The following is a 25,419-nucleotide window of genomic DNA, read 5'->3' on the forward strand; positions in this document are numbered from 1 at the left end:
CTTTTAGCTTCATTATTGACTAGATTGAAGTTGGAAACAAGTTGTAGTTTAATTCCAAACACGTTTGAAATTGAAAACAACATGTAGCTTCATTTTTGGTTGTTTGAAATTGGAATCAAATTGTAGTATTATTTTTGAATCGTTTGAGATTGTAAACCACTTGGAGCTTCATTATTGACTAGATTGAAGTTGGAAACAACTTGCAGCTTAATTCCAGACTCATTTGAAGTTGAAAACAACTTGTAGTTTCATTTTTGGTTGTTTGAAATTGGAATCAACTTGTAGTTTCATTCTTGACTCGTTTGAGCTTGAAAACAACTTGTAGCTTTATTATTGACTAGATTGAAGTTGGAAACAACTTGTAGCTTCATTCCAGACTCGTTTGAAGTTGAAAACAACTTGTAGCTTCATTTCCGGTTGTTTGAAATTGGAATCAACTTGTAGTTTCAATCTTGACCCGTTTGAGCTTGAAAACAACTTGTAGCTTTATTATTGACTAGATTGAAGTTGGAAACAACTTGTAGCTTCATTCTAGACTCGTTTGAAACTGAAAATTACTTGTAGCTTCATTTTCGGTTGTTTGAAATTGGAATCAACTTGTAGTTTCATTCTTGACTCGTTTGTGCACGGAAACAATTTTTAGCTTCATTATTGACTAGATTGAACAACTTGTAGATTCTTTTTTGGTTTTTTGAAATTCGAATCAACTTGTACTTTCATTCTTGACTCGTTTGAGCCCGAAAACAACTTTTAGCTTCATTATTGACTAGATTGAAGTTGGAAACAAGTTGTAGTTTAATTACAAACACGTTTGAAATTGAAAACAACATGTAGCTTCATTTTTGGTTGTTTGAAATTGGAATCAAATTGTAGTATTATTTTTGATTCGTTTGAGCTTGTAAACCACTTGGAGCTTCATTATTGACTAGATTGAAGTTGGAAACAACTTGCAGGTTATTCCAGACTCATTTGAAGTTAAAAACAACTTATAGTTTCATTTTTGGTTGTTTGAAATTGGAATCAACTTGTAGTTTCATTCTTGATTCGTTTGAGCTTGAAATCAACTTGTAGCTTTATTATTGACTAGATTGAAGCTGGAAACAACTTGTAGCTTCATTCCAGACTCGTTTGAAACTAAAAATTACTTTTAGCTTCATTTTCGGTTGTTTGAAATTGAAATCAACTTGTAGTTTCATTCTTGACTCGTTTGTGCACGGAAACAATTTTTAGCTTCATTATTGACTAGATTGAAGTTGGAAACAACTTGTAGCTTCATTTTTGGTTGTTTGAAATATGAATCAACTTGTACTTTCATTCTTGACTCGTTGAGCCCGAAAACATCTTGTAGCTTCATTATTGACCAGATTGAAGTTGGAAACAAGTTGTAGTTTAATTCCAAACTCGTTTGAAATTGAAAACAACTTGTAGATTCATTTTTGGTTGTTTGAAATTGGAATCAAATTGTAGTATTATTTTTGAATCGTTTGAGCTTGTAAACCACTTGGAGCTTCATTATTGACTAGATTGAAGTTGGAAACAACTTGCAGCTTAATTCCAGACTCATTTGAAGTTGAAAACAACTTGTAGTTTCATTTTTGGTTGTTTGAAATTGGAATCAACTTGTAGTTTCATTCTTGACTCGTTTGAGCTTGAAAACAACTTGTAGCTTTATTATTGACTAGATTGAAGTTGGAAACAACTTGTAGCTTCATTCCAGACTCGTTTGAAACTGAAAATTACTTGTAGCTTCATTTTTGGTTGTTTTAAATTGGAATTAACTTGTAGTTTCATTTTTGACTCGATTGAGCTTGAAAACAACTTGTAGCTTTATGATTGACTAGATTAAGGTTGGAAACAACTTGTAGCTTCATTCCAGACTCGTTTGAAGTTGAAAACAACTTGTAGCTTCATTTCCGGTTGTTTGAAATTGGAATCAACTTGTAGTTTCAATCTTGACCCGTTTGAGCTTGAAAACGACTTGTAGCTTTATTATTGACTAGATTGAAGTTGAAAACAACTTGTAGCTTCATTCTAGACTCGTTTGAAACTGAAAATTACTTGTAGCTGTTGGGTTTCGGGGCAACAAACGCAGCGGATAATCGACGTAAAATAAAAAAAATCCGAAACCCTAACCCGAGGATCCATCTATAAAGAACGGCTGATCATGGAGATACGAAATAATACCTTGTTGAAGCTTTACGTTAGCGAAAGATGGAGGTCCGGAACAAGCAATCACCACGCAGCCCTCGTCTAAGGATCGCGTCTCTAAGCAGTCCACACGAACGTCTGATCGCCAAAGATCACCGGAGCCGGTACTAGCCGAATGCAGCCCCTCTCTCTCTCTCTAGCCTCTCTTGATGTAGAGCTGCTAGGGTTTTATAATAAAACGAATTTTATGTTACTTAACCCTAAAACAATACATCATTATGTATTTATAGGGAAGAGAGATAGATGGGCCAAACCCTAATCGGATTTGGGCTTCTCCAAACCTAATCCGATTTTGGTTTTAATATTAAATTCGAAATTCTAATTACTTAATTAAGACTGGCTCAATGAAATAATTTATTTCGAACTTAATCATTTAATTTAAATTCAGAATTTAAATTAAAACTCCTTTAAACGTTCAAAGTGTGTGACCCTTTAGGTTATTATTACGCTGGCAATAATTTTAATATCCAATAATAAAATTATAAACAATGAGCGGCATCTAGTAATACATCATTGCTACCCAAGTAATAATAATAATTGGTGATTCAATTAAACCTTTTGTGAATAATGTACAATGTAATATAATCCCTTTAACCTTATATTATAGATCAGACTCAAGGCATGTATTGTGTCATCCTCTTCATCGTCTAATCCGAATTTCCTTGATCAATGAGTAGACTATTAAACAAATCAATATTTGAGCACGGCCATGCATTTTATAGTCTCACTCAATCAAGAGGCCAATAATATCACTCCTAAAATAGGAGGGTTAAATCCTTTCTAGATCATTCATATTTCTCATACGATTCATAATATACCCAATGTACATTTCATCATTACCCGGTCAAAGGTAACTTTTAGTGCAACCAAAGTATATTAATTCTCATATAGAAATATAATGATATCAAGTCAGAGGATCATTACATCATTATCACAGTGAGAATTTCTAATGACACTTATTAACATGTAAAATCTCACGGTGGGTCATTCCAGTGCCATGTGTCGATACATGCACTTATGTTCTTGACTTTAGCATCACTATACCTATGATCAATGAGATGTGATCATCAGTCAACAAACATACTAGTCTTAATGCATCATTATTGTCCCTTAACAATGATACTCGACTAGGGACATTTAGGAATATTGATATTATTCTCATAATCTCATTTCTAAGTCACGTACTTAGAGATATAGAATTACATATAATATTCCAAGGACATTTATTATGCTTTCAATTTATTACGCAGTAAATAAAGACACAATAAATATTTATTCCATAATCAATATAACATAATCCATAAATGTCTACAATAGAACACAATAGTATTGTCTCTAGGACACCAATATTAACAATCTCCCACTTGTACTAGAGCCAATCTCTGATGTATCTAATACCCATGGAACTAGTATGACCTTCGTGCTTCTGCTGCGACAAAGCCTTGGTCAGTGGATCTGCAATGTTATCATCTGTATGCACTTTACATATATGTATATCCCCTCGAGTGTTAATCTCTCGGAGTAGGTGGTATCGTCTGAGTATATGCTTAGTGCGGGAATGAGATCGGGGTTCCTGTGAAATGGCTCCATTATTGTCACAGTACAAATCTATCGGATCTGATACTGAAGGAACCACATCAAGTCCTGTAAGAAATTTCCTGATCCAAACAGCTTCCTTGGCTGCTTCACAAGCAGCTATATACTCAGCCTCCATTGTAGAATCGGCAACCGTCTTTTGCTTTGAACTTTTCCAACTAACAGCACCTCCATTTAGACAAAATACAAAGCCAGACTGAGAGATCGAATCATCTTTGTCTGTTTGGAAACTAGCATCTGTGTAACCTTTTACAACTAGTTTCTCTTCTCCTCCATATACCAAGAATTGATCTTTAGTCCTCTTTAGGTACTTAAGAATATTCTTGACTGCCGTCCAGTGACCTTCACCTGGATTAGACTGGTATCTACTCGTCATGCTCAAGGCATACGAGACATCAGGACGAGTACATATCATTGCATACATTATGGAACCAATTGCCGAAGCATATGGAACTTTGCTCATACGGTCCTTATCATCCAATGATTTCGGACTGTTTTCTTTCGAGATCAATATCCCGTGAGACATTGGGACATATCCCCTTTTTGCCTCTTGCATCCCAAATCGATGCAATACCTTATCAATGTATGTACTCTGACTTAGGCCGATTAGTCTTCTTGATCTATCTCTATAGATCCTGATCCCTAATATATAGGTCGCATCGCCCAAGTCTTTCATCGAGAAATTTTTGCTCAACCAAGTCTTAACAGCCTGTAAAGAAGGTATGTCATTCCCCATTAGTAATATGTCATCCACATATAGCACTAGGAATGCCACATGGCTCCCACTCACTTTCTTGTAAACACAAGGCTCATCTTCATTTTGAATGAAGCCAAACTCTTTGACTGTTTCATCAAAACGAATATTCCATCTCCTTGAGGCTTGCTTCAATCCGTATATAGATCGTCGCAACTTACAAACCATTTTGGGAAATCTCGGATCGACAAAACCTTCAGGTTGTGTCATATACACATCCTCTTCTAGGCTTCCATTCAAGAAGGCGGTTTTGACATCCATCTGCCAGATTTCGTAGTCATAGTAAGCAGCTATTGCAAGCAAAATCCTGATGGATTTGACCATAGCAACTGGTGAGAAGGTTTCATCATAGTCAATACCATGAATCTGTCTAAAACCTTTTGCAACTAGTCGTGCCTTATAGGTCTGAACATTTCCATCCATGTCGGTTTTCTTTTTGAAAACCCATTTACACTCAATAGGTTTAACTCCCTCGGGTAAATCAACCAAAGTCCATACTTGGTTTTCATACATGGAATCCATCTCAGATTTCGTGGCATCAAGCCATCTCTTGGAATCTGGAGTGTTCTTAGCATCTTTGTAGGTTAGAGGCTCATCATTATCCATAAGCATCACATCACCAGTTTGAGTCAAGAGAAAACCATAATATCTCTCTGGCTCATGGCGAACCCTACTAGATCTACGAACAACCTGTGTTTCCGGAACAGGATTACTCTCAATATTTTGATGTACATCCTGCTCAGGTTCCTGCTCTGGTTCAATGTTATCATGTGGTTCTCGAACTTCATCGAGATCTATTATCCTCCCACTGTTTTTCTTAGAAAGCATCTCTCTTTCAAGGAACACAGCGGTTCGAGCAACAAACACTTTGTTCTCAGAAGGATTATAGAATGAATAACCTCTTGTTTCAATTGGGTATCCCACAAAATTACATTTATCAGACTTAGGTCCTAGCTTGTCAGAATTTTGATGTTTCACAAACGCCTCACATCCCCAAATTTTCATAAATGACATGCTATGACGTTTCTCAGTCCATATCTCATATGGAGTGTTCTGGACCGTTTTAGTAGGAACTCGGTTAAGTGTATAGGCAGCCGTCTCTAGGGCATAGCCCCAAAAACTAATTGGAAGATCTGCATGACTCATCATTGATCGCACCATGTCCAACAAGGTACGATTTCTCCTCTCGGAAACTCCATTCCATTGTGGTGTTCCAGGAGGAGTAAGTTGTGATACAATACCACACTCTTTTAAGAAATTCTTAAATTCTTGGCTTAAGTATTCACCTCCACGATCTGATCGTAGAGTCTTAATACTTTTGGTAGTTTGCTTTTCTACTTCAGCTTTGTACTCTTTGAACTTTTCAAAAGAATCGGATTTATTCTTCATAAGATACACATATCCATATCTACTGAAATCATCAGTAAATGTTATGAAGTAGTAAAAGCCACCTCTTGCCATAGTTCGCATTGGACCACATACATCACTATGTATTAGTTCCAATCTCTCAGTGGCCCTCTCACCTTGTCCTGTGAAAGGTGCTTTAGTCATTTTTCCAATGAGACATGGTTCGCATGCTTCGTATGATTCAAAATCAAACTTATCCAAGTATCCATCCTTATGTAACTTGGAAATGCGCTTCTCATTTATATGGCCTAAACGACAGTGCCAGAGGTATGTTTTATTTGAGTCATCAGTTTTAAGTCGTTTATTATTCACATTATAGATGGGAGTATCCAAGTCAAGAACATATAAACCGTTAAATAAACGTGCAACCCCATAGGTAACATTATTCAAAGAAAAGGAACAACTATTGTTCTGAATTGAAAAAGCAAAACCTTTCTTGTCCAAACAAGAAACTGAAATAATGTTTCTGCAAATTGCAGGCACGTAAAAACAATTCTCAAGTTCTAAAATAAGCCCAGTGGGCAACGATAAATGATAAGTCCCTACAGCTATAGCAGCAACTTTTGCTCCATTGCCAACTCGTAGGTCGACTTCTCCCTTTGCCAACGTCCTACTTCCCTGTAGCTCCTGCACATTCATACAAATGTGAGAACCACATCCAGTATCTAATACCCAAGATGTTGAAGTAGACAAATTGACTTCTATAACATAAATACCTGAATCAGAAGCGGCAACAGCCTTCTTCTTCTTCAGATCCTCCAAATAAGCATGACAGTTCCTCTTCCAATGACCTGGTTTCTTGCAATAGTGACAATCACCCTCCTTCTGAACACCACCTTTTGGCTTCAAGGCCTTAGTTGGACCAGGTTTCGGATTGGCATTAGAATTAGATCCCATCTTCTTCTTGCCTTTCCATTTACCCTTTCCTTTGGCCTTCCCCTTATTCACCATCAATATGGGAGTAGGGGACGCCTTCTGAATGTTGGTTTCAGCAGTTTTCAACATTGCCAACAATTCGGCGGGGTTCTTGTTTATCTCATTCATATTGTAATTCATTACAAACTGAGAATAGTTATTGTTTAGAGATTGCAAGATCAGATCAATTTGGTGCTCAGGACCAATCGGGGCACCCAATTTTTCAAGATAATCAATATACCCTATCATCTTCAGAACATGCGGTCCTACCGGATCACGTTCACCCTGCTTACAAGCATTCAAAGATTTGAAAGTATCAAACCTCTCCTGACGAGCCTGTCCCTCAAACATACGCTTAAGGTGCTCAATCATATCATAAGAATCCATATTCTCATGTTGTTTCTGAAGTTCAGCACTCATGGTCGCTAACATGAGACATTGAACATCCGTGTCATCATCGATATGCTTCTGATAAGCAGTATGCTGAGCACGGGTTGATCCTTCAGCGAGAGGTGTAGGGCGAGGAATATCTATGACATAGAGCTTGCGCTCTTGTTTGAGGACAATCCTCAAATTCCTTTGCCAGTCAAGGAAGTTGGTTCCTGTCAGCTTGTCCTTCTCAAGGACTGATCGTACAGAGAAGTTGTTTGAATTATTTGCCATTGGATATCTACAATATTTTCAAATGCATAAGATAAATTAGTCTACAGATGTTTATTAAATTATGTTCAAGTGATTATAAATATATATTCAAAATATATATCTCCCACTATTTTGTTCAAATCAATAGCCCTAACTATTAATTCGGAAAGCATTTCTGCAAATCTTTCTAGTGAGCCAAGATCCATATTTCATCCATGTTTTAAGTTAGCGTGGGCTAATACTCTCAAAACATGACTATTTAGGTAGACAACATTTGTCAATTATATCAAATATAACTCTTGGATAGTTTGGTGGAGCAACCCTTTGCACATATTTATGTAATAAATCTCACCAAACTTCATGCCTCTAAACCCACAATCCTATTGTGATGGTTTAGTTAAGTTAGACCCAATAATTCAATAACTAAGTACATTTACTTATCACATCTTCCCATGATTGATTAAAGCACTTTGCTTTGGCAAACCTACTTCTTTCAATCTAGATCTTGACGAGTATTAATCATTGGAAGGCATCTGATTAACTTAATATTTTAATTAGGGATTTTATTAAAACGACCATGATCCTGTCATAAAGAGATCCTCAATTTTTCCTTGAATCAAATATTTCAAATCAATACTCTTTGATTGGTTGAAAACCCGACCTGAGGTGTTGGCACAACGGCTATACTTTAAAACCCCAAATCCGACGGAATCTTCCTCTCATTGAATATCGAAAATCCATAATTAATTCCGTGTTTCATAAACACGAGAATCTCATGATCGTTGTATTCCTTTTTAAAATCTTGAGTCGTTACAGATTTTATCTTGTTTAAACAAGCATGGCATGGGTGTCGTATCGAATACATACATCTTAATCTAATTAAGCATGCATCTCTATAACTACGCATACATATCATCATCTCATGCATCATATATGTAAAGTGCAGTATGTAAACGTGCATGGTTATGGCCTTTATCCTATATGATTCTTTCAAGCTAATGAAAGAATCTAGGTCAATCTATGGTGAAGATGTATAACTATTACAAGTCTTCATGCTCCTTGATTGCCCCTCCTTGTGGATCATCCTTCAATCTTCAAGTACATTACAATGAATAATTGAATACAACCTATTCTAATGTACTTACATGAGAAAACTCGAGTTACATTCGAGATTAAAATTACAAGAATGAATATCACGACATGCAAGTCGTATTTATACAACCAAAACCAAAAACATTAAACTAGGGGTCCTTAAGGCCATAACCAGCACCATGCTCAAGTAAACAAACAAGAACACATAACCATACAAAGCGGGGGTCCGGGGGCGGCAGCCCCTGGGCGGGGGTCCGGGGGCGGCAGCCACCGGGCGGGGTCCGGGGGCGGCAGCCCCAGGCAGCTCGGAAATTTTTGATTCCTGAATACAAGTGCTATACAAAAATCATCAATTTCGGAACAACAGATCATATCTGTTACCTTCTGCCACTACTGCATCATATGCAGTTTCAGAAGCATATATCATATACATGCTGATCATTCCCCAGTGACCAGATCATGTCCATACACCATCTTGTGAACAGTTTATATCATTATATAAACAACACATCATATGCAGAACATACAAATCGCATACTAATCAGTCATGGCAAATCATAATCATGCTAGTATCATCATATCACTATATTTAACATAACAGAATCATATATGATCAATATAGCATGTTATAATCAACATATCTCAAAACCATATCAAGGCAGATTCATAAAACATGCATACATGCATCGAATACTGTAAACACGTAACCAAATCAGCCCCTTATAGACGTAGCTCTGATACCACTGTTGGGATTCGGGGCAACAAACGCAGCGGATAATCGACGTAAAATAAAAAAAATCCGAAACCCTAACCCGAGGATCCATCTATAAAGAACGGCTGATCATGGAGATACGAAATAATACCTTGTTGAAGCTTTACGTTAGCGAAAGATGGAGGTCCGGAACAAGCAATCACCACGCAGCCCTCGTCTAAGGATCGCGTCTCTAAGCAGTCCACACGAACGTCTGATCGCCAAAGATCACCGGAGCCGGTACTAGCCGAATGCAGCCCCTCTCTCTCTCTCTAGCCTCTCTTGATGTAGAGCTGCTAGGGTTTTATAATAAAACGAATTTTATGTTACTTAACCCTAAAACAATACATCATTATGTATTTATAGGGAAGAGAGATAGATGGGCCAAACCCTAATCGGATTTGGGCTTCTCCAAACCTAATCCGATTTTGGTTTTAATATTAAATTCGAAATTCTAATTACTTAATTAAGACTGGCTCAATGAAATAATTTATTTCGAACTTAATCATTTAATTTAAATTCAGAATTTAAATTAAAACTCCTTTAAACGTTCAAAGTGTGTGACCCTTTAGGTTATTATTACGCTGGCAATAATTTTAATATCCAATAATAAAATTATAAACAATGAGCGGCATCTAGTAATACATCATTGCTACCCAAGTAATAATAATAATTGGTGATTCAATTAAACCTTTTGTGAATAATGTACAATGTAATATAATCCCTTTAACCTTATATTATAGATCAGACTCAAGGCATGTATTGTGTCATCCTCTTCATCGTCTAATCCGAATTTCCTTGATCAATGAGTAGACTATTAAACAAATCAATATTTGAGCACGGCCATGCATTTTATAGTCTCACTCAATCAAGAGGCCAATAATATCACTCCTAAAATAGGAGGGTTAAATCCTTTCTAGATCATTCATATTTCTCATACGATTCATAATATACCCAATGTACATTTCATCATTACCCGGTCAAAGGTAACTTTTAGTGCAACCAAAGTATATTAATTCTCATATAGAAATATAATGATATCAAGTCAGAGGATCATTACATCATTATCACAGTGAGAATTTCTAATGACACTTATTAACATGTAAAATCTCACGGTGGGTCATTCCAGTGCCATGTGTCGATACATGCACTTATGTTCTTGACTTTAGCATCACTATACCTATGATCAATGAGATGTGATCATCAGTCAACAAACATACTAGTCTTAATGCATCATTATTGTCCCTTAACAATGATACTCGACTAGGGACATTTAGGAATATTGATATTATTCTCATAATCTCATTTCTAAGTCACGTACTTAGAGATATAGAATTACATATAATATTCCAAGGACATTTATTATGCTTTCAATTTATTACGCAGTAAATAAAGACACAATAAATATTTATTCCATAATCAATATAACATAATCCATAAATGTCTACAATAGAACACAATAGTATTGTCTCTAGGACACCAATACTAACAATCTCCCACTTGTACTAGAGCCAATCTCTGATGTATCTAATACCCATGGAACTAGTATGACCTTCGTGCTTCTGCTGCGACAAAGCCTTGGTCAGTGGATCTGCAATGTTATCATCTGTATGCACTTTACATATATGTATATCCCCTCGAGTGTTAATCTCTCGGAGTAGGTGGTATCGTCTGAGTATATGCTTAGTGCGGGAATGAGATCGGGGTTCCTTAGCCTGTGAAATGGCTCCATTATTGTCACAGTACAAATCTATCGGATCTGATACTGAAGGAACCACATCAAGTCCTGTAAGAAATTTCCTGATCCAAACAGCTTCCTTGGCTGCTTCACAAGCAGCTATATACTCAGCCTCCATTGTAGAATCGGCAACCGTCTCTTGCTTTGAACTTTTCCAACTAACAGCACCTCCATTTAGACAAAATACAAAGCCAGACTGAGAGATCGAATCATCTTTGTCTGTTTGGAAACTAGCATCTGTGTAACCTTTCTAGTTTCTCTTCTCCTCCATATACCAAGAATTGATCTTTAGTCCTCTTTAGGTACTTAAGAATATTCTTGACTGCCGTCCAGTGACCTTCACCTGGATTAGACTGGTATCTACTCGTCATGCTCAAGGCATACGAGACATCAGGACGAGTACATATCATTGCATACATTATGGAACCAATTGCCGAAGCATATGGAACTTTGCTCATACGGTCCTTATCATCCAATGATTTCGGACTGTTTTCTTTCGAGATCAATATCCCGTGAGACATTGGGACTGTTTCATTCTTGACTCGTTTGAGCTTGAAAACAACTTGTAGCTTTATTGTTGACTAGATTGAAGTTGGAAACAACTTGTAGCTTCATTCCAGACTCGTTTGAAACTGAAAATTACTTGTAGCTTCATTTTCGGTTGTTTTAAATTGGAATTAACTTGTAGTTTCATTTTTGACTCGATTGAGCTTGAAAACAACTTGTAGCTTTATGATTGACTAGATTAAGGTTGGAAACAACTTGTAGCTTCATTCCAGACTCGTTTGAAGTTGAAAACAACTTGTAGCTTCATTTCCGGTTGTTTGAAATTGGAATGAACTTGTAGTTTCAATCTTGACCCGTTTGAGCTTGAAAACAACTTGTAGCTTTATTATTGACTAGATTGAAGTTGGAAACAACTTGTAGCTTCATTCTAGACTCGTTTGAAACTGAAAATTACTTGTAGCTTCATTTTCGGTTGTTTGAAATTGGAATCAACTTGTAGTTTCATTCTTGACTCGTTTGTGCACGGAAACAATTTTTAGCTTCATTATTGACTAGATTGAACAACTTGTAGATTCTTTTTTGGTTTTTTGAAATTCGAATCAACTTGTACTTTCATTCTTGACTCGTTTGAGCCCGAAAACAACTTTTAGCTTCATTATTAACTAGATTTAAGTTGGAAACAAGTTGTAGTTTAATTCCAAACACGTTTGAAATTGAAAACAACATATAGCTTCATTTTTGGTTGTTTGAAATTGGAATCAAATTGTAGTATTATTTTTGATTCGTTTGAGCTTGTAAACCACTTGGAGCTTCATTATTGACTAGATTGAAGTTGGAAACAACTTGCAGGTTATTCCAGACTCATTTGAAGTTAAAAACAACTTATAGTTTCATTTTTGGTTGTTTGAAATTGGAATCAACTTGTAGTTTCATTCTTGATTCGTTTGAGCTTGAAATCAACTTGTAGCTTTATTATTGACTAGATTGAAGTTGGAAACAACTTGTAGCTTCATTCCAGACTCGTTTGAAACTAAAAATTACTTTTAGCTTCATTTTCGGTTGTTTGAAATTGAAATCAACTTGTAGTTTCATTCTCGACTCGTTTGTGCACGGAAACAATTTTTAGCTTCATTATTGACTAGATTGAAGTTGGAAACAACTTGTAGCTTCATTTTTGGTTGTTTGAAATATGAATCAACTTGTACTTTCATTCTTGACTCGTTGAGCCCGAAAACATCTTGTAGCTTCATTATTGACCAGATTGAAATTGGAAACAAGTTGTAGTTTAATTCCAAACTCGTTTGAAATTGAAAACAACTTGTAGATTCATTTTTGGTTGTTTGAAATTGGAATCAAATTGTAGTATTATTTTTGAATCGTTTGAGCTTGTAAACCACTTGGAGCTTCATTATTGACTAGATTGAAGTTGGAAACAACTTGCAGCTTAATTCCAGACTCATTTGAAGTTGAAAACAACTTGTAGTTTCATTTTTGGTTGTTTGAAATTGGAATCAACTTGTAGTTTCATTCTTGACTCGTTTGAGCTTGAAAACAACTTGTAGCCTTATTATTGACTAGATTGAAGTTGGAAACAACTTGTAGCTTTATTCCAGACTCGTTTGAAACTGAAAATTACTTGTAGCTTCATTTTCGGTTGTTTTAAATTGGAATTAACTTGTAGTTTCATTTTTGACTCGATTGAGCTTGAAAACAACTTGTAGCTTTATGATTGACTAGATTAAGGTTGGAAACAACTTGTAGCTTCATTCCAGACTCGTTTGAAGTTGAAAACAACTTGTAGCTTCATTTCCGGTTGTTTGAAATTGGAATCAACTTGTAGTTTCAATCTTGACCCGTTTGAGCTTGAAAACAACTTGTAGCTTTATTATTGACTAGATTGAAGTTGGAAACAACTTGTAGCTTCATTCTAGACTCGTTTGAAACTGAAAATTACTTGTAGCTTCATTTTCGGTTGTTTGAAATTGGAATCAACTTGTAGTTTCATTCTTGACTCGTTTGTGCACGGAAACAATTTTTAGCTTCATTATTGACTAGATTGAACAACTTGTAGATTCTTTTTTGGTTTTTTGAAATTCGAATCAACTTGTACTTTCATTCTTGACTCGTTTGAGCCCGAAAACAACTTTTAGCTTCATTATTGACTAGATTGAAGTTGGAAACAAGTTGTAGTTTAATTCCAAACACGTTTGAAATTGAAAACAACATGTAGCTTCATTTTTGGTTGTTTGAAATTGGAATCAAATTGTAGTATTATTTTTGATTCGTTTGAGCTTGTAAACCACTTGGAGCTTCATTATTGACTAGATTGAAATTGGAAACAACTTGCAGGTTATTCCAGACTCATTTGAAGTTAAAAACAACTTATAGTTTCATTTTTGGTTGTTTGAAATTGGAATCAACTTGTAGTTTCATTCTTGATTTGTTTGAGCTTGAAATCAACTTGTAGCTTTATTATTGACTAGATTGAAGTTGGAAACAACTTGTAGCTTCATTCCAGACTCGTTTGAAACTAAAAATTACTTTTAGCTTCATTTTCGGTTGTTTGAAATTGAAATCAACTTGTAGTTTCATTCTTGACTCGTTTGTGCACGGAAACAATTTTTAGCTTCATTATTGACTAGATTGAAGTTGGAAACAACTTGTAGCTTCATTTTTGGTTGTTTGAAATATGAATCAACTTGTACTTTCATTCTTGACTCGTTGAGCCCGAAAACATCTTGTAGCTTCATTATTGACCAGATTGAAGTTGGAAACAAGTTGTAGTTTAATTCCAAACTCGTTTGAAATTGAAAACAACTTGTAGATTCATTTTTGGTTGTTTGAAATTGGAATCAAATTGTAGTATTATTTTTGAATCGTTTGAGATTGTAAACCACTTGGAGCTTCATTATTGACTAGATTGAAGTTGGAAACAACTTGCAGCTTAATTCCAGACTCATTTGAAGTTGAAAACAACTTGTAGTTTCATTTTTGGTTGTTTGAAATTGGAATCAACTTGTAGTTTCATTCTTGACTCGTTTGAGCTTGAAAACAACTTGTAGCTTTATTATTGACTAGATTGAAGTTGGAAACAACTTGTAGCTTCATTCCAGACTCGTTTGAAACTGAAAATTACTTGTAGCTTCATTTTCGGTTGTTTTAAATTGGAATTAACTTGTAGTTTCATTTTTGACTCGATTGAGCTTGAAAACAACTTGTAGCTTTATGATTGACTAGATTAAGGTTGGAAACAACTTGTAGCTTCATTCCAGACTCGTTTGAAGTTGAAAACAACTTGTAGCTTCATTTCCGGTTGTTTGAAATTGGAATCAACTTGTAGTTTCAATCTTGACCCGTTTGAGCTTGAAAACAACTTGTAGCTTTATTATTGACTAGATTGAAGTTGGAAACAACTTGTAGCTTCATTCTAGACTCGTTTGAAACTGAAAATTACTTGTAGCTTCATTTTCGGTTGTTTGAAATTGGAATCAACTTGTAGTTTCATTCTTGACTCGTTTGTGCACGGAAACAATTTTTAGCTTCATTATTGACTAGATTGAACAACTTGTAGATTCTTTTTTGGTTTTTTGAAATTTGAATCAACTTGTACTTTCATTCTTGACTCGTTTGAGCCCGAAAACAACTTTTAGCTTCATTATTGACTAGATTGAAGTTGGAAACAAGTTGTAATTTAATTCCAAACACGTTTGAAATTGAAAACAACATGTAGCTTCATTTTTGGTTGTTTGAAATTGGAATCAAATTGTAGTATTATTTTTGATTCGTTTGAGCTTGTAAACCACTTGGAGCTTCATTATTGACTAGATTGAAGTTGGAAACAACTTGCAGGTTATTCCAGACTCATTTGAAGTTAAAAACAACTTATAGTTTCATTTTTGGTTGTTTGAAATTGGAATCAACTTGTAGTTTCATTCTTGATTCGTTTGAGCTTGAAATCAACTTGTAGCTTTATTATTGACTAGATTGAAGTTGGAAACAACTTGTAGCTTCATTCCAGACTCGTTTGAAACTAAAAATTACTTGTAGCTTCATTTTCGGTTGTTTGAAATTGAAATCAACTTGTAGTTTCATTCTTGACTCGTTTGTGCACGGAAACAATTTTTAGCTTCATTATTGACTAGATTGAAGTTGGAAACAACTTGTAGCTTCATTTTTGGTTGTTTGAAATATGAATCAACTTGTACTTTCATTCTTGACTCGTTGAGCCCGAAAACATCTTGTAGCTTCATTATTGACCAGATTGAAGTTGGAAACAAGTTGTAGTTTAATTCCAAACTCGTTTGAAATTGAAAACAACTTGTAGATTCATTTTTGGTTGTTTGAAATTGGAATCAAATTGTAGTATTATTTTTGAATCGTTTGAGATTGTAAACCACTTGGAGCTTCATTATTGACTAGATTGAAGTTGGAAACAACTTGCAGCTTAATTCCAGACTCATTTGAAGTTGAAAACAACTTGTAGTTTCATTTTTGGTTGTTTGAAATTGGAATCAACTTGTAGTTTCATTCTTGACTCGTTTGAGCTTGAAAACAACTTGTAGCTTTATTATTGACTAGATTGAAGTTGGAAACAACTTGTAGCTTCATTCCAGACTCGTTTGAAACTGAAAATTACTTGTAGCTTCATTTTCGGTTGTTTTAAATTGGAATTAACTTGTAGTTTCATTTTTGACTCGATTGAGCTTGAAAACAACTTGTAGCTTTATGATTGACTAGATTAAGGTTGGAAACAACTTGTAGCTTCATTCCAGACTCGTTTGAAGTTGAAAACAACTTGTAGCTTCATTTCCGGTTGTTTGAAATTGGAATCAACTTGTAGTTTCAATCTTGACCCGTTTGAGCTTGAAAACAACTTGTAGCTTTATTATTGACTAGATTGAAGTTGGAAACAACTTGTAGCTTCATTCTAGACTCGTTTGAAACTGAAAATTACTTGTAGCTTCATTTTCGGTTGTTTGAAATTGGAATCAACTTGTAGTTTCATTCTTGACTCGTTTGTGCACGGAAACAATTTTTAGCTTCATTATTGACTAGATTGAACAACTTGTAGATTCTTTTTTGGTTTTTTGAAATTTGAATCAACTTGTACTTTCATTCTTGACTCGTTTGAGCCCGAAAACAACTTTTAGCTTCATTATTGACTAGATTGAAGTTGGAAACAAGTTGTAATTTAATTCCAAACACGTTTGAAATTGAAAACAACATGTAGCTTCATTTTTGGTTGTTTGAAATTGGAATCAAATTGTAGTATTATTTTTGATTCGTTTGAGCTTGTAAACCACTTGGAGCTTCATTATTGACTAGATTGAAGTTGGAAACAACTTGCAGGTTATTCCAGACTCATTTGAAGTTAAAAACAACTTATAGTTTCATTTTTGGTTGTTTGAAATTGGAATCAACTTGTAGTTTCATTCTTGATTCGTTTGAGCTTGAAATCAACTTGTAGCTTTATTATTGACTAGATTGAAGTTGGAAACAACTTGTAGCTTCATTCCAGACTCGTTTGAAACTAAAAATTACTTGTAGCTTCATTTTCGGTTGTTTGAAATTGAAATCAACTTGTAGTTTCATTCTTGACTCGTTTGTGCACGGAAACAATTTTTAGCTTCATTATTGACTAGATTGAAGTTGGAAACAACTTGTAGCTTCATTTTTGGTTGTTTGAAATATGAATCAACTTGTACTTTCATTCTTGACTCGTTGAGCCCGAAAACATCTTGTAGCTTCATTATTGACCAGATTGAAGTTGGAAACAAGTTGTAGTTTAATTCCAAACTCGTTTGAAATTGAAAACAACTTGTAGATTCATTTTTGGTTGTTTGAAATTGGAATCAAATTGTAGTATTATTTTTGAATCGTTTGAGATTGTAAACCACTTGGAGCTTCATTATTGACTAGATTGAAGTTGGAAACAACTTGCAGCTTAATTCCAGACTCATTTGAAGTTGAAAACAACTTGTAGTTTCATTTTTGGTTGTTTGAAATTGGAATCAACTTGTAGTTTCATTCTTGACTCGTTTGAGCTTGAAAACAACTTGTAGCTTTATTATTGACTAGATTGAAGTTGGAAACAACTTGTAGCTTCATTCCAGACTCGTTTGAAACTGAAAATTACTTGTAGCTTCATTTTCGGTTGTTTTAAATTGGAATTAACTTGTAGTTTCATTTTTGACTCGATTGAGCTTGAAAACAACTTGTAGCTTTATGATTGACTAGATTAAGGTTGGAAACAACTTGTAGCTTCATTCCAGACTCGTTTGAAGTTGAAAACAACTTGTAGCTTCATTTCCGGTTGTTTGAAATTGGAATCAACTTGTAGTTTCAATCTTGACCCGTTTGAGCTTGAAAACAACTTGTAGCTTTATTATTGACTAGATTGAAGTTGGAAACAACTTGTAGCTTCATTCTAGACTCGTTTGAAACTGAAAATTACTTGTAGCTTCATTTTCGGTTGTTTGAAATTGGAATCAACTTGTAGTTTCATTCTTGACTCGTTTGTGCACGGAAACAATTTTTAGCTTCATTATTGACTAGATTGAACAACTTGTAGATTCTTTTTTGGTTTTTTGAAATTCGAATCAACTTGTACTTTCATTCTTGACTCGTTTGAGCCCGAAAACAACTTTTAGCTTCATTATTGACTAGATTGAAGTTGGAAACAAGTTGTAGTTTAATTCCAAACACGTTTGAAATTGAAAACAACATGTAGCTTCATTTTTGGTTGTTTGAAATTGGAATCAAATTGTAGTATTATTTTTGATTCGTTTGAGCTTGTAAACCACTTGGAGCTTCATTATTGACTAGATTGAAGTTGGAAACAACTTGCAGGTTATTCCAGACTCATTTGAAGTTAAAAACAACTTATAGTTTCATTTTTGGTTGTTTGAAATTGGAATCAACTCGTAGTTTCATTCTTGATTCGTTTGAGCTTGAAATCAACTTGTAGCTTTATTATTGACTAGATTGAAGTTGGAAACAACTTGTAGCTTCATTCCAGACTCGTTTGAAACTAAAAATTACTTTTAGCTTCATTTTCGGTTGTTTGAAATTGAAATCAACTTGTAGTTTCATTCTTGACTCGTTTGTGCACGGAAACAATTTTTAGCTTCATTATTGACTAGATTGAAGTTGGAAACAACTTGTAGCTTCATTTTTGGTTGTTTGAAATATGAATCAACTTGTACTTTCATTCTTGACTCGTTGAGCCCGAAAACATCTTGTAGCTTCATTATTGACTAGATTGAAGTTGGAAACAAGTTGTAGTTTAATTCCAAACTCGTTTGAAATTGAAAACAACTTGTAGATTCATTTTGTGTTGTTTGAAATTGGATTCAAATTGTAGTATTATTTTTGAATCGTTTGAGCTTGTAAACCACTTGGAGCTTCATTATTGACTAGATTGAAGTTGGAAACAACTTGCAGCTTAATTCCAGACTCATTTGAAGTTGAAAACAACTTGTAGTTTCATTTTTGGTTGTTTGAAATTGGAATCAACTTGTAGTTTCATTCTTGACTCGTTTGAGCTTGAAAACAACTTGTAGCTTTATTATTGACTAGATTGAAGTTGGAAACAACTTGTAGCTTCATTCCAGACTCGTTTGAAACTGAAAATTACTTGTAGCTTCATTTTCGGTTGTTTTAAATTGGAATTAACTTGTAGTTTCATTTTTGACTCGATTGAGCTTGAAAACAACTTGTAGCTTTATGATTGACTAGATTAAGGTTGGAAACAACTTGTAGCTTCATTCCAGACTCGTTTGAAGTTGAAAACAACTTGTAGTTTCATTTCCGGTTGTTTGAAATTGGAATCAACTTGTAGTTTCAATCTTGACCCGTTTGAGCTTGAAAACAACTTCTAGCTTTATTATTGACTAGATTGAAGTTGGAAACAACTTGTAGCTTCATTCTAGACTCGTTTGAAACTGAAAATTACTTGTAGCTTCATTTTCGGTTGTTTGAAATTGGAATCAACTTGTAGTTTCATTCTTGACTCGTTTGTGCACGGAAACAATTTTTAGCTTCATTATTTACTAGATTGAACAACTTGTAGATTCTTTTTTGGTTTTTTGAAATTCGAATCAACTTGTACTTTCATTCTTGACTCGTTTGAGCCCGAAAACAACTTTTAGCTTCATTATTGACTAGATTGAAGTTGGAAACAAGTTGTAGTTTAATTCCAAACACGTTTGAAATTGAAAACAACATGTAGCTTCATTTTTGGTTGTTTGAAATTGGAATCAAATTGTAGTATTATTTTTGATTCGTTTGAGCTTGTAAACCACTTGGAGCTTCATTATTGACTAGATTGAAGTTGGAAACAACTTGCAGGTTATTCCAGACTCATTTGAAGTTAAAAACAACTTATAGTTTCATTTTTGGTTGTTTGAAATTGGAATCAACTTGTAGTTTCATTCTTGATTCGTTTGAGCTTGAAATCAACTTGTAGCTTTATTATTGACTAGATTGAAGTTGGAAACAACTTGTAGCTTCATTCCAGACTCGTTTGAAACTAAAAATTACTTTTAGCTTCATTTTCGGTTGTTTGAAATTGAAATCAACTTGTAGTTTCATTCTTGACTCGTTTGTGCACGGAAACAATTTTTAGCTTCATTATTGACTAGATTGAAGTTGGAAACAACTTGTAGCTTCATTTTTGGTTGTTTGAAATATGAATCAACTTGTACTTTCATTCTTGACTCGTTGAGCCCGAAAACATCTTGTAGCTTCATTATTGACCAGATTGAAGTTGGAAACAAGTTGTAGTTTAATTCCAAACTCGTTTGAAATAGAAAACAACTTGTAGATTCATTTTTGGTTGTTTGAAATAGGAATCAAATTGTAGTATTATTTTTGAATCGTTTGAGCTTGTAAACAACTTGGAGCTTCATTATTGACTAGATTGAAGTTGGAAACAACTTGCAGCTTAATTCCAGACTCATTTGAAGTTGAAAAAAACTTGTAGTTTCATTTTTGGTTGTTTGAAATTGGAATCAACTTGTAGTTTCATTCTTGACTCGTTTGAGCTTGAAAACAACTTGTAGCTTTATTATTGACTAGATTGAAGTTGGAAACAACTTGTAGCTTCATTCCAGACTCGTTTGAAACTGAAAATTACTTGTAGCTTCATTTTCGGTTGTTTTAAATTGGAATTAACTTGTAGTTTCATTTTTGACTCGATTGAGCTTGAAAGCAACTTGTAGCTTTATGATTGACTAGATTGAAGTTGGAAACAACTTGTAGCTTCATTCCAGACTCGTTTGAAACTGAAAATTACTTGTAGCTTCATTTTCGGTTGTTTAAAATTGGAATCAACTTGTAGTTTCATTCTTGACTCGTTTGTGCACGGAAACGATTTTTAGCTTCATTATTGACTAAATTGAACAACTTGTAGCTTCATTTTTGGTTGTTTGAAATTCGAATCAACTTGTACTTTCATTCTTGACTCGTTTGAGCACGAAAACAACTTTTAGCTTCATTATTGACTAGATTGAAGTTGGAAACAAGTTGTAGTTTAATTCCAAACACGTTTGAAATTGAAAACAACATGTAGCTTCATTTTTGGTTGTTTGAAATTGGAATCAAATTGTAGTATTATTTTTGATTCGTTTGATCATGTAAACCACTTGGAGCTTCATTATTGACTAGATTGAAGTTGGAAACAACTTGCAGCTTAATTCCAGACTCATTTGAAATTGAAAACAACTTGTAGTTTCATTTTTGGTTGTTTGAAATTGGAATCAACTTGTAGTTTTATTCTTGACTCGTTTGAGCTTGAAATCAACTTTTAGCTTTATTATTGACTAGATTGAAGTTGGAAACAACTTGTAGCTTCATTCCAGACTCGTTTGAAACTAAAAATTACTTTTAGCTTCATTTTCGGTTGTTTGAAATTGAAATCAACTTGTAGTTTCATTCTTGACTCGTTTGTGCACGGAAACAATTTTTAGCTTCATTATTGACTAGATTGAAGTTGGAAACAACTTGTAGCTTCATTTTTGGTTGTTTGAAATATGAATCAACTTGTACTTTCATTCTTGACTCGTTGAGCCCGAAAACATCTTGTAGCTTCATTATTGACCAGATTGAAGTTGGAAACAAGTTGTAGTTTAATTCCAAACTCGTTCGAAATTGAAAACAACTTGTAGATTCATTTTTGGTTGTTTGAAATTGGAATCAAATTGTAGTATTATTTTTGAATCGTTTGAGCTTGTAAACCACTTGGAGCTTCATTATTGACTAGATTGAAGTTGGAAACAACTTGCAGCTTAATTCTAGACTCATTTGAAGTTGAAAACAACTTGTAGTTTCATTTTTGGTTGTTTGAAATTGGAATCAACTTGTAGTTTCATTCTTGACTCGTTTGAGCTTGAAAACAACTTGTAGCTTTATTATTGACTAGATTGAAGTTGGAAACAACTTGCAGCTTAATTCCAGACTCATTTGAAGTTGAAAACAACTTGTAGTTTCATTTTTGGTTGTTTGAAATTGGAATCAACTTGTAGTTTCATTCTTGACTCGTTTGAGCTTGAAAACAACTTGTAGCTTTATTATTGACTAGATTGAAGTTGGAAACAACTTGTAGCTTCATTCCAGACTCGTTTGAAACTGAAAATTACTTGTAGCTTCATTTTCGGTTGTTTTAAATTGGAATTAACTTGTAGTTTCATTCTTGACTCGTTTGTGCACGAAAACAATTTTTAGCTTCATTATTGACTAAATTGAACAACTTGTAGCTTCATTTTTGGTTGTTTGAAATTCGAATCAACTTGTACTTTCATTCTTGACTCGTTTGAGCACGAAAACAACTTTTAGCTTCATTATTGACTAGATTGAACAACTTGTAGCTTCATTTTTGGTTTTTTGAAATTCGAATCAACTTGTACTTTCATTCTTGACTCGTTTGAGCCCGAAAACAACTTTTAGCTTCATTATTGACCAGATTGAAGTTGGAAACAAGTTGTAGTTTAATTCCAAACTCGTTTGAAATAGAAAACAACTTGTAGATTCATTTTTGGTTGTTTGAAATAGGAATCAAATTGTAGTATTATTTTTGAATCGTTTGAGCTTGTAAACAACTTGGAGCTTCATTATTGACTAGATTGAAGTTGGAAACAACTTGCAGCTTAATTCCAGACTCATTTGAAGTTGAAAAAAACTTGTAGTTTCATTTTTGGTTGTTTGAAATTGGAATCAACTTGTAGTTTCATTCTTGACTCGTTTGAGCTTGAAAACAACTTGTAGCTTTATTATTGACTAGATTGAAGTTGGAAACAACTTGTAGCTTCATTCCAGACTCGTTTGAAACTGAAAATTACTTGTAGCTTCATTTTCGGTTGTTTTAAATTGGAATTAACTTGTAGTTTCATTTTTGACTCGATTGAGCTTGAAAGCAACTTGTAGCTTTATGATTGACTAGATTGAAGTTGGAAACAACTTGTAGCTTCATTCCAGACTCGTTTGAAACTGAAAATTACTTGTAGCTTCATTTTCGGTTGTTTAAAATTGGAATCAACTTGTAGTTTCATTCTTGACTCGTTTGTGCACGGAAACGATTTTTAGCTTCATTATTGACTAAATTGAACAACTTGTAGCTTCATTTTTGGTTGTTTGAAATTCGAATCAACTTGTACTTTCATTCTTGACTCGTTTGAGCACGAAAACAACTTTTAGCTTCATTATTGACTAGATTGAAGTTGGAAACAAGTTGTAGTTTAATTCCAAACACGTTTGAAATTGAAAACAACATGTAGCTTCATTTTTGGTTGTTTGAAATTGGAATCAAATTGTAGTATTATTTTTGATTCGTTTGAGCATGTAAACCACTTGGAGCTTCATTATTGACTAGATTGAAGTTGGAAACAACTTGCAGCTTAATTCCAGACTCATTTGAAATTGAAAACAACTTGTAGTTTCATTTTTGGTTGTTTGAAATTGGAATCAACTTGTAGTTTTATTCTTGACTCGTTTGAGCTTGAAATCAACTTTTAGCTTTATTATTGACTAGATTGAAGTTGGAAACAACTTGTAGCTTCATTCCAGACTCGTTTGAAACTAAAAATTACTTTTAGCTTCATTTTCGGTTGTTTGAAATTGAAATCAACTTGTAGTTTCATTCTTGACTCGTTTGTGCACGGAAACAATTTTTAGCTTCATTATTGACTAGATTGAAGTTGGAAACAACTTGTAGCTTCATTTTTGGTTGTTTGAAATATGAATCAACTTGTACTTTCATTCTTGACTCGTTGAGCCCGAAAACATCTTGTAGCTTCATTATTGACCAGATTGAAGTTGGAAACAAGTTGTAGTTTAATTCCAAACTCGTTCGAAATTGAAAACAACTTGTAGATTCATTTTTGGTTGTTTGAAATTGGAATCAAATTGTAGTATTATTTTTGAATCGTTTGAGCTTGTAAACCACTTGGAGCTTCATTATTGACTAGATTGAAGTTGGAAACAACTTGCAGCTTAATTCTAGACTCATTTGAAGTTGAAAACAACTTGTAGTTTCATTTTTGGTTGTTTGAAATTGGAATCAACTTGTAGTTTCATTCTTGACTCGTTTGAGCTTGAAAACAACTTGTAGCTTTATTATTGACTAGATTGAAGTTGGAAACAACTTGCAGCTTAATTCCAGACTCATTTGAAGTTGAAAACAACTTGTAGTTTCATTTTTGGTTGTTTGAAATTGGAATCAACTTGTAGTTTCATTCTTGACTCGTTTGAGCTTGAAAACAACTTGTAGCTTTATTATTGACTAGATTGAAGTTGGAAACAACTTGTAGCTTCATTCCAGACTCGTTTGAAACTGAAAATTACTTGTAGCTTCATTTTCGGTTGTTTTAAATTGGAATTAACTTGTAGTTTCATTCTTGACTCGTTTGTGCACGAAAACAATTTTTAGCTTCATTATTGACTAAATTGAACAACTTGTAGCTTCATTTTTGGTTGTTTGAAATTCGAATCAACTTGTACTTTCATTCTTGACTCGTTTGAGCACGAAAACAACTTTTAGCTTCATTATTGACTAGATTGAACAACTTGTAGCTTCATTTTTGGTTTTTTGAAATTCGAATCAACTTGTACTTTCATTCTTGACTCGTTTGAGCCCGAAAACAACTTTTAGCTTCATTATTGACCAGATTGAAGTTGGAAACAAGTTGTAGTTTAATTCCAAACTCGTTCGAAATTGAAAACAACTTGTAGATTCATTTTTGGTTGTTTGAAATTGGAATCAAATTGTAGTATTATTTTTGAATCGTTTGAGCTTGTAAACCACTTGGAGCTTCATTATTGACTAGATTGAAGTTGGAAACAACTTGCAGCTTAATTCTAGACTCATTTGAAGTTGAAAACAACTTGTAGTTTCATTTTTGGTTGTTTGAAATTGGAATCAACTTGTAGTTTCATTCTTGACTCGTTTGAGCTTGAAAACAACTTGTAGCTTTATTATTGACTAGATTGAAGTTGGAAACAACTTGCAGCTTAATTCCAGACTCATTTGAAGTTGAAAACAACTTGTAGTTTCATTTTTGGTTGTTTGAAATTGGAATCAACTTGTAGTTTCATTCTTGACTCGTTTGAGCTTGAAAACAACTTGTAGCTTTATTATTGACTAGATTGAAGTTGGAAACAACTTGTAGCTTCATTCCAGACTCGTTTGAAACTGAAAATTACTTGTAGCTTCATTTTCGGTTGTTTTAAATTGGAATTAACTTGTAGTTTCATTCTTGACTCGTTTGTGCACGGAAACAATTTTTAGCTTCATTATTGACTAAATTGAACAACTTG

The 25,419-nt window shown here is 34.1% G+C and overlaps 1 protein-coding gene across 1 annotated transcript; it reads right to left on the reverse strand.

Annotated features, from left to right (window-relative positions):
• Window positions 1–3,755: 3,755 nt before the first annotated feature.
• On the reverse strand, window positions 3,756–7,846 carry LOC135152241 (uncharacterized). Its single transcript, XM_064092110.1, has 2 exons — window positions 6,715–7,846; window positions 3,756–3,781 (listed from the first exon to the last, which is right to left on the reverse strand). Exons 1-2 carry the CDS (start codon window positions 7,541–7,543, stop codon window positions 3,756–3,758), a joined length of 855 nt encoding a protein of 284 aa, XP_063948180.1. The 5' UTR covers window positions 7,544–7,846.
• Window positions 7,847–25,419: the final 17,573 nt, after the last annotated feature.

Source organism: Daucus carota, chromosome 1 (genome assembly GCF_001625215.2).
Source record: "Daucus carota subsp. sativus chromosome 1, DH1 v3.0, whole genome shotgun sequence".
Taxonomy (NCBI): domain Eukaryota; kingdom Viridiplantae; phylum Streptophyta; class Magnoliopsida; order Apiales; family Apiaceae; genus Daucus; species Daucus carota.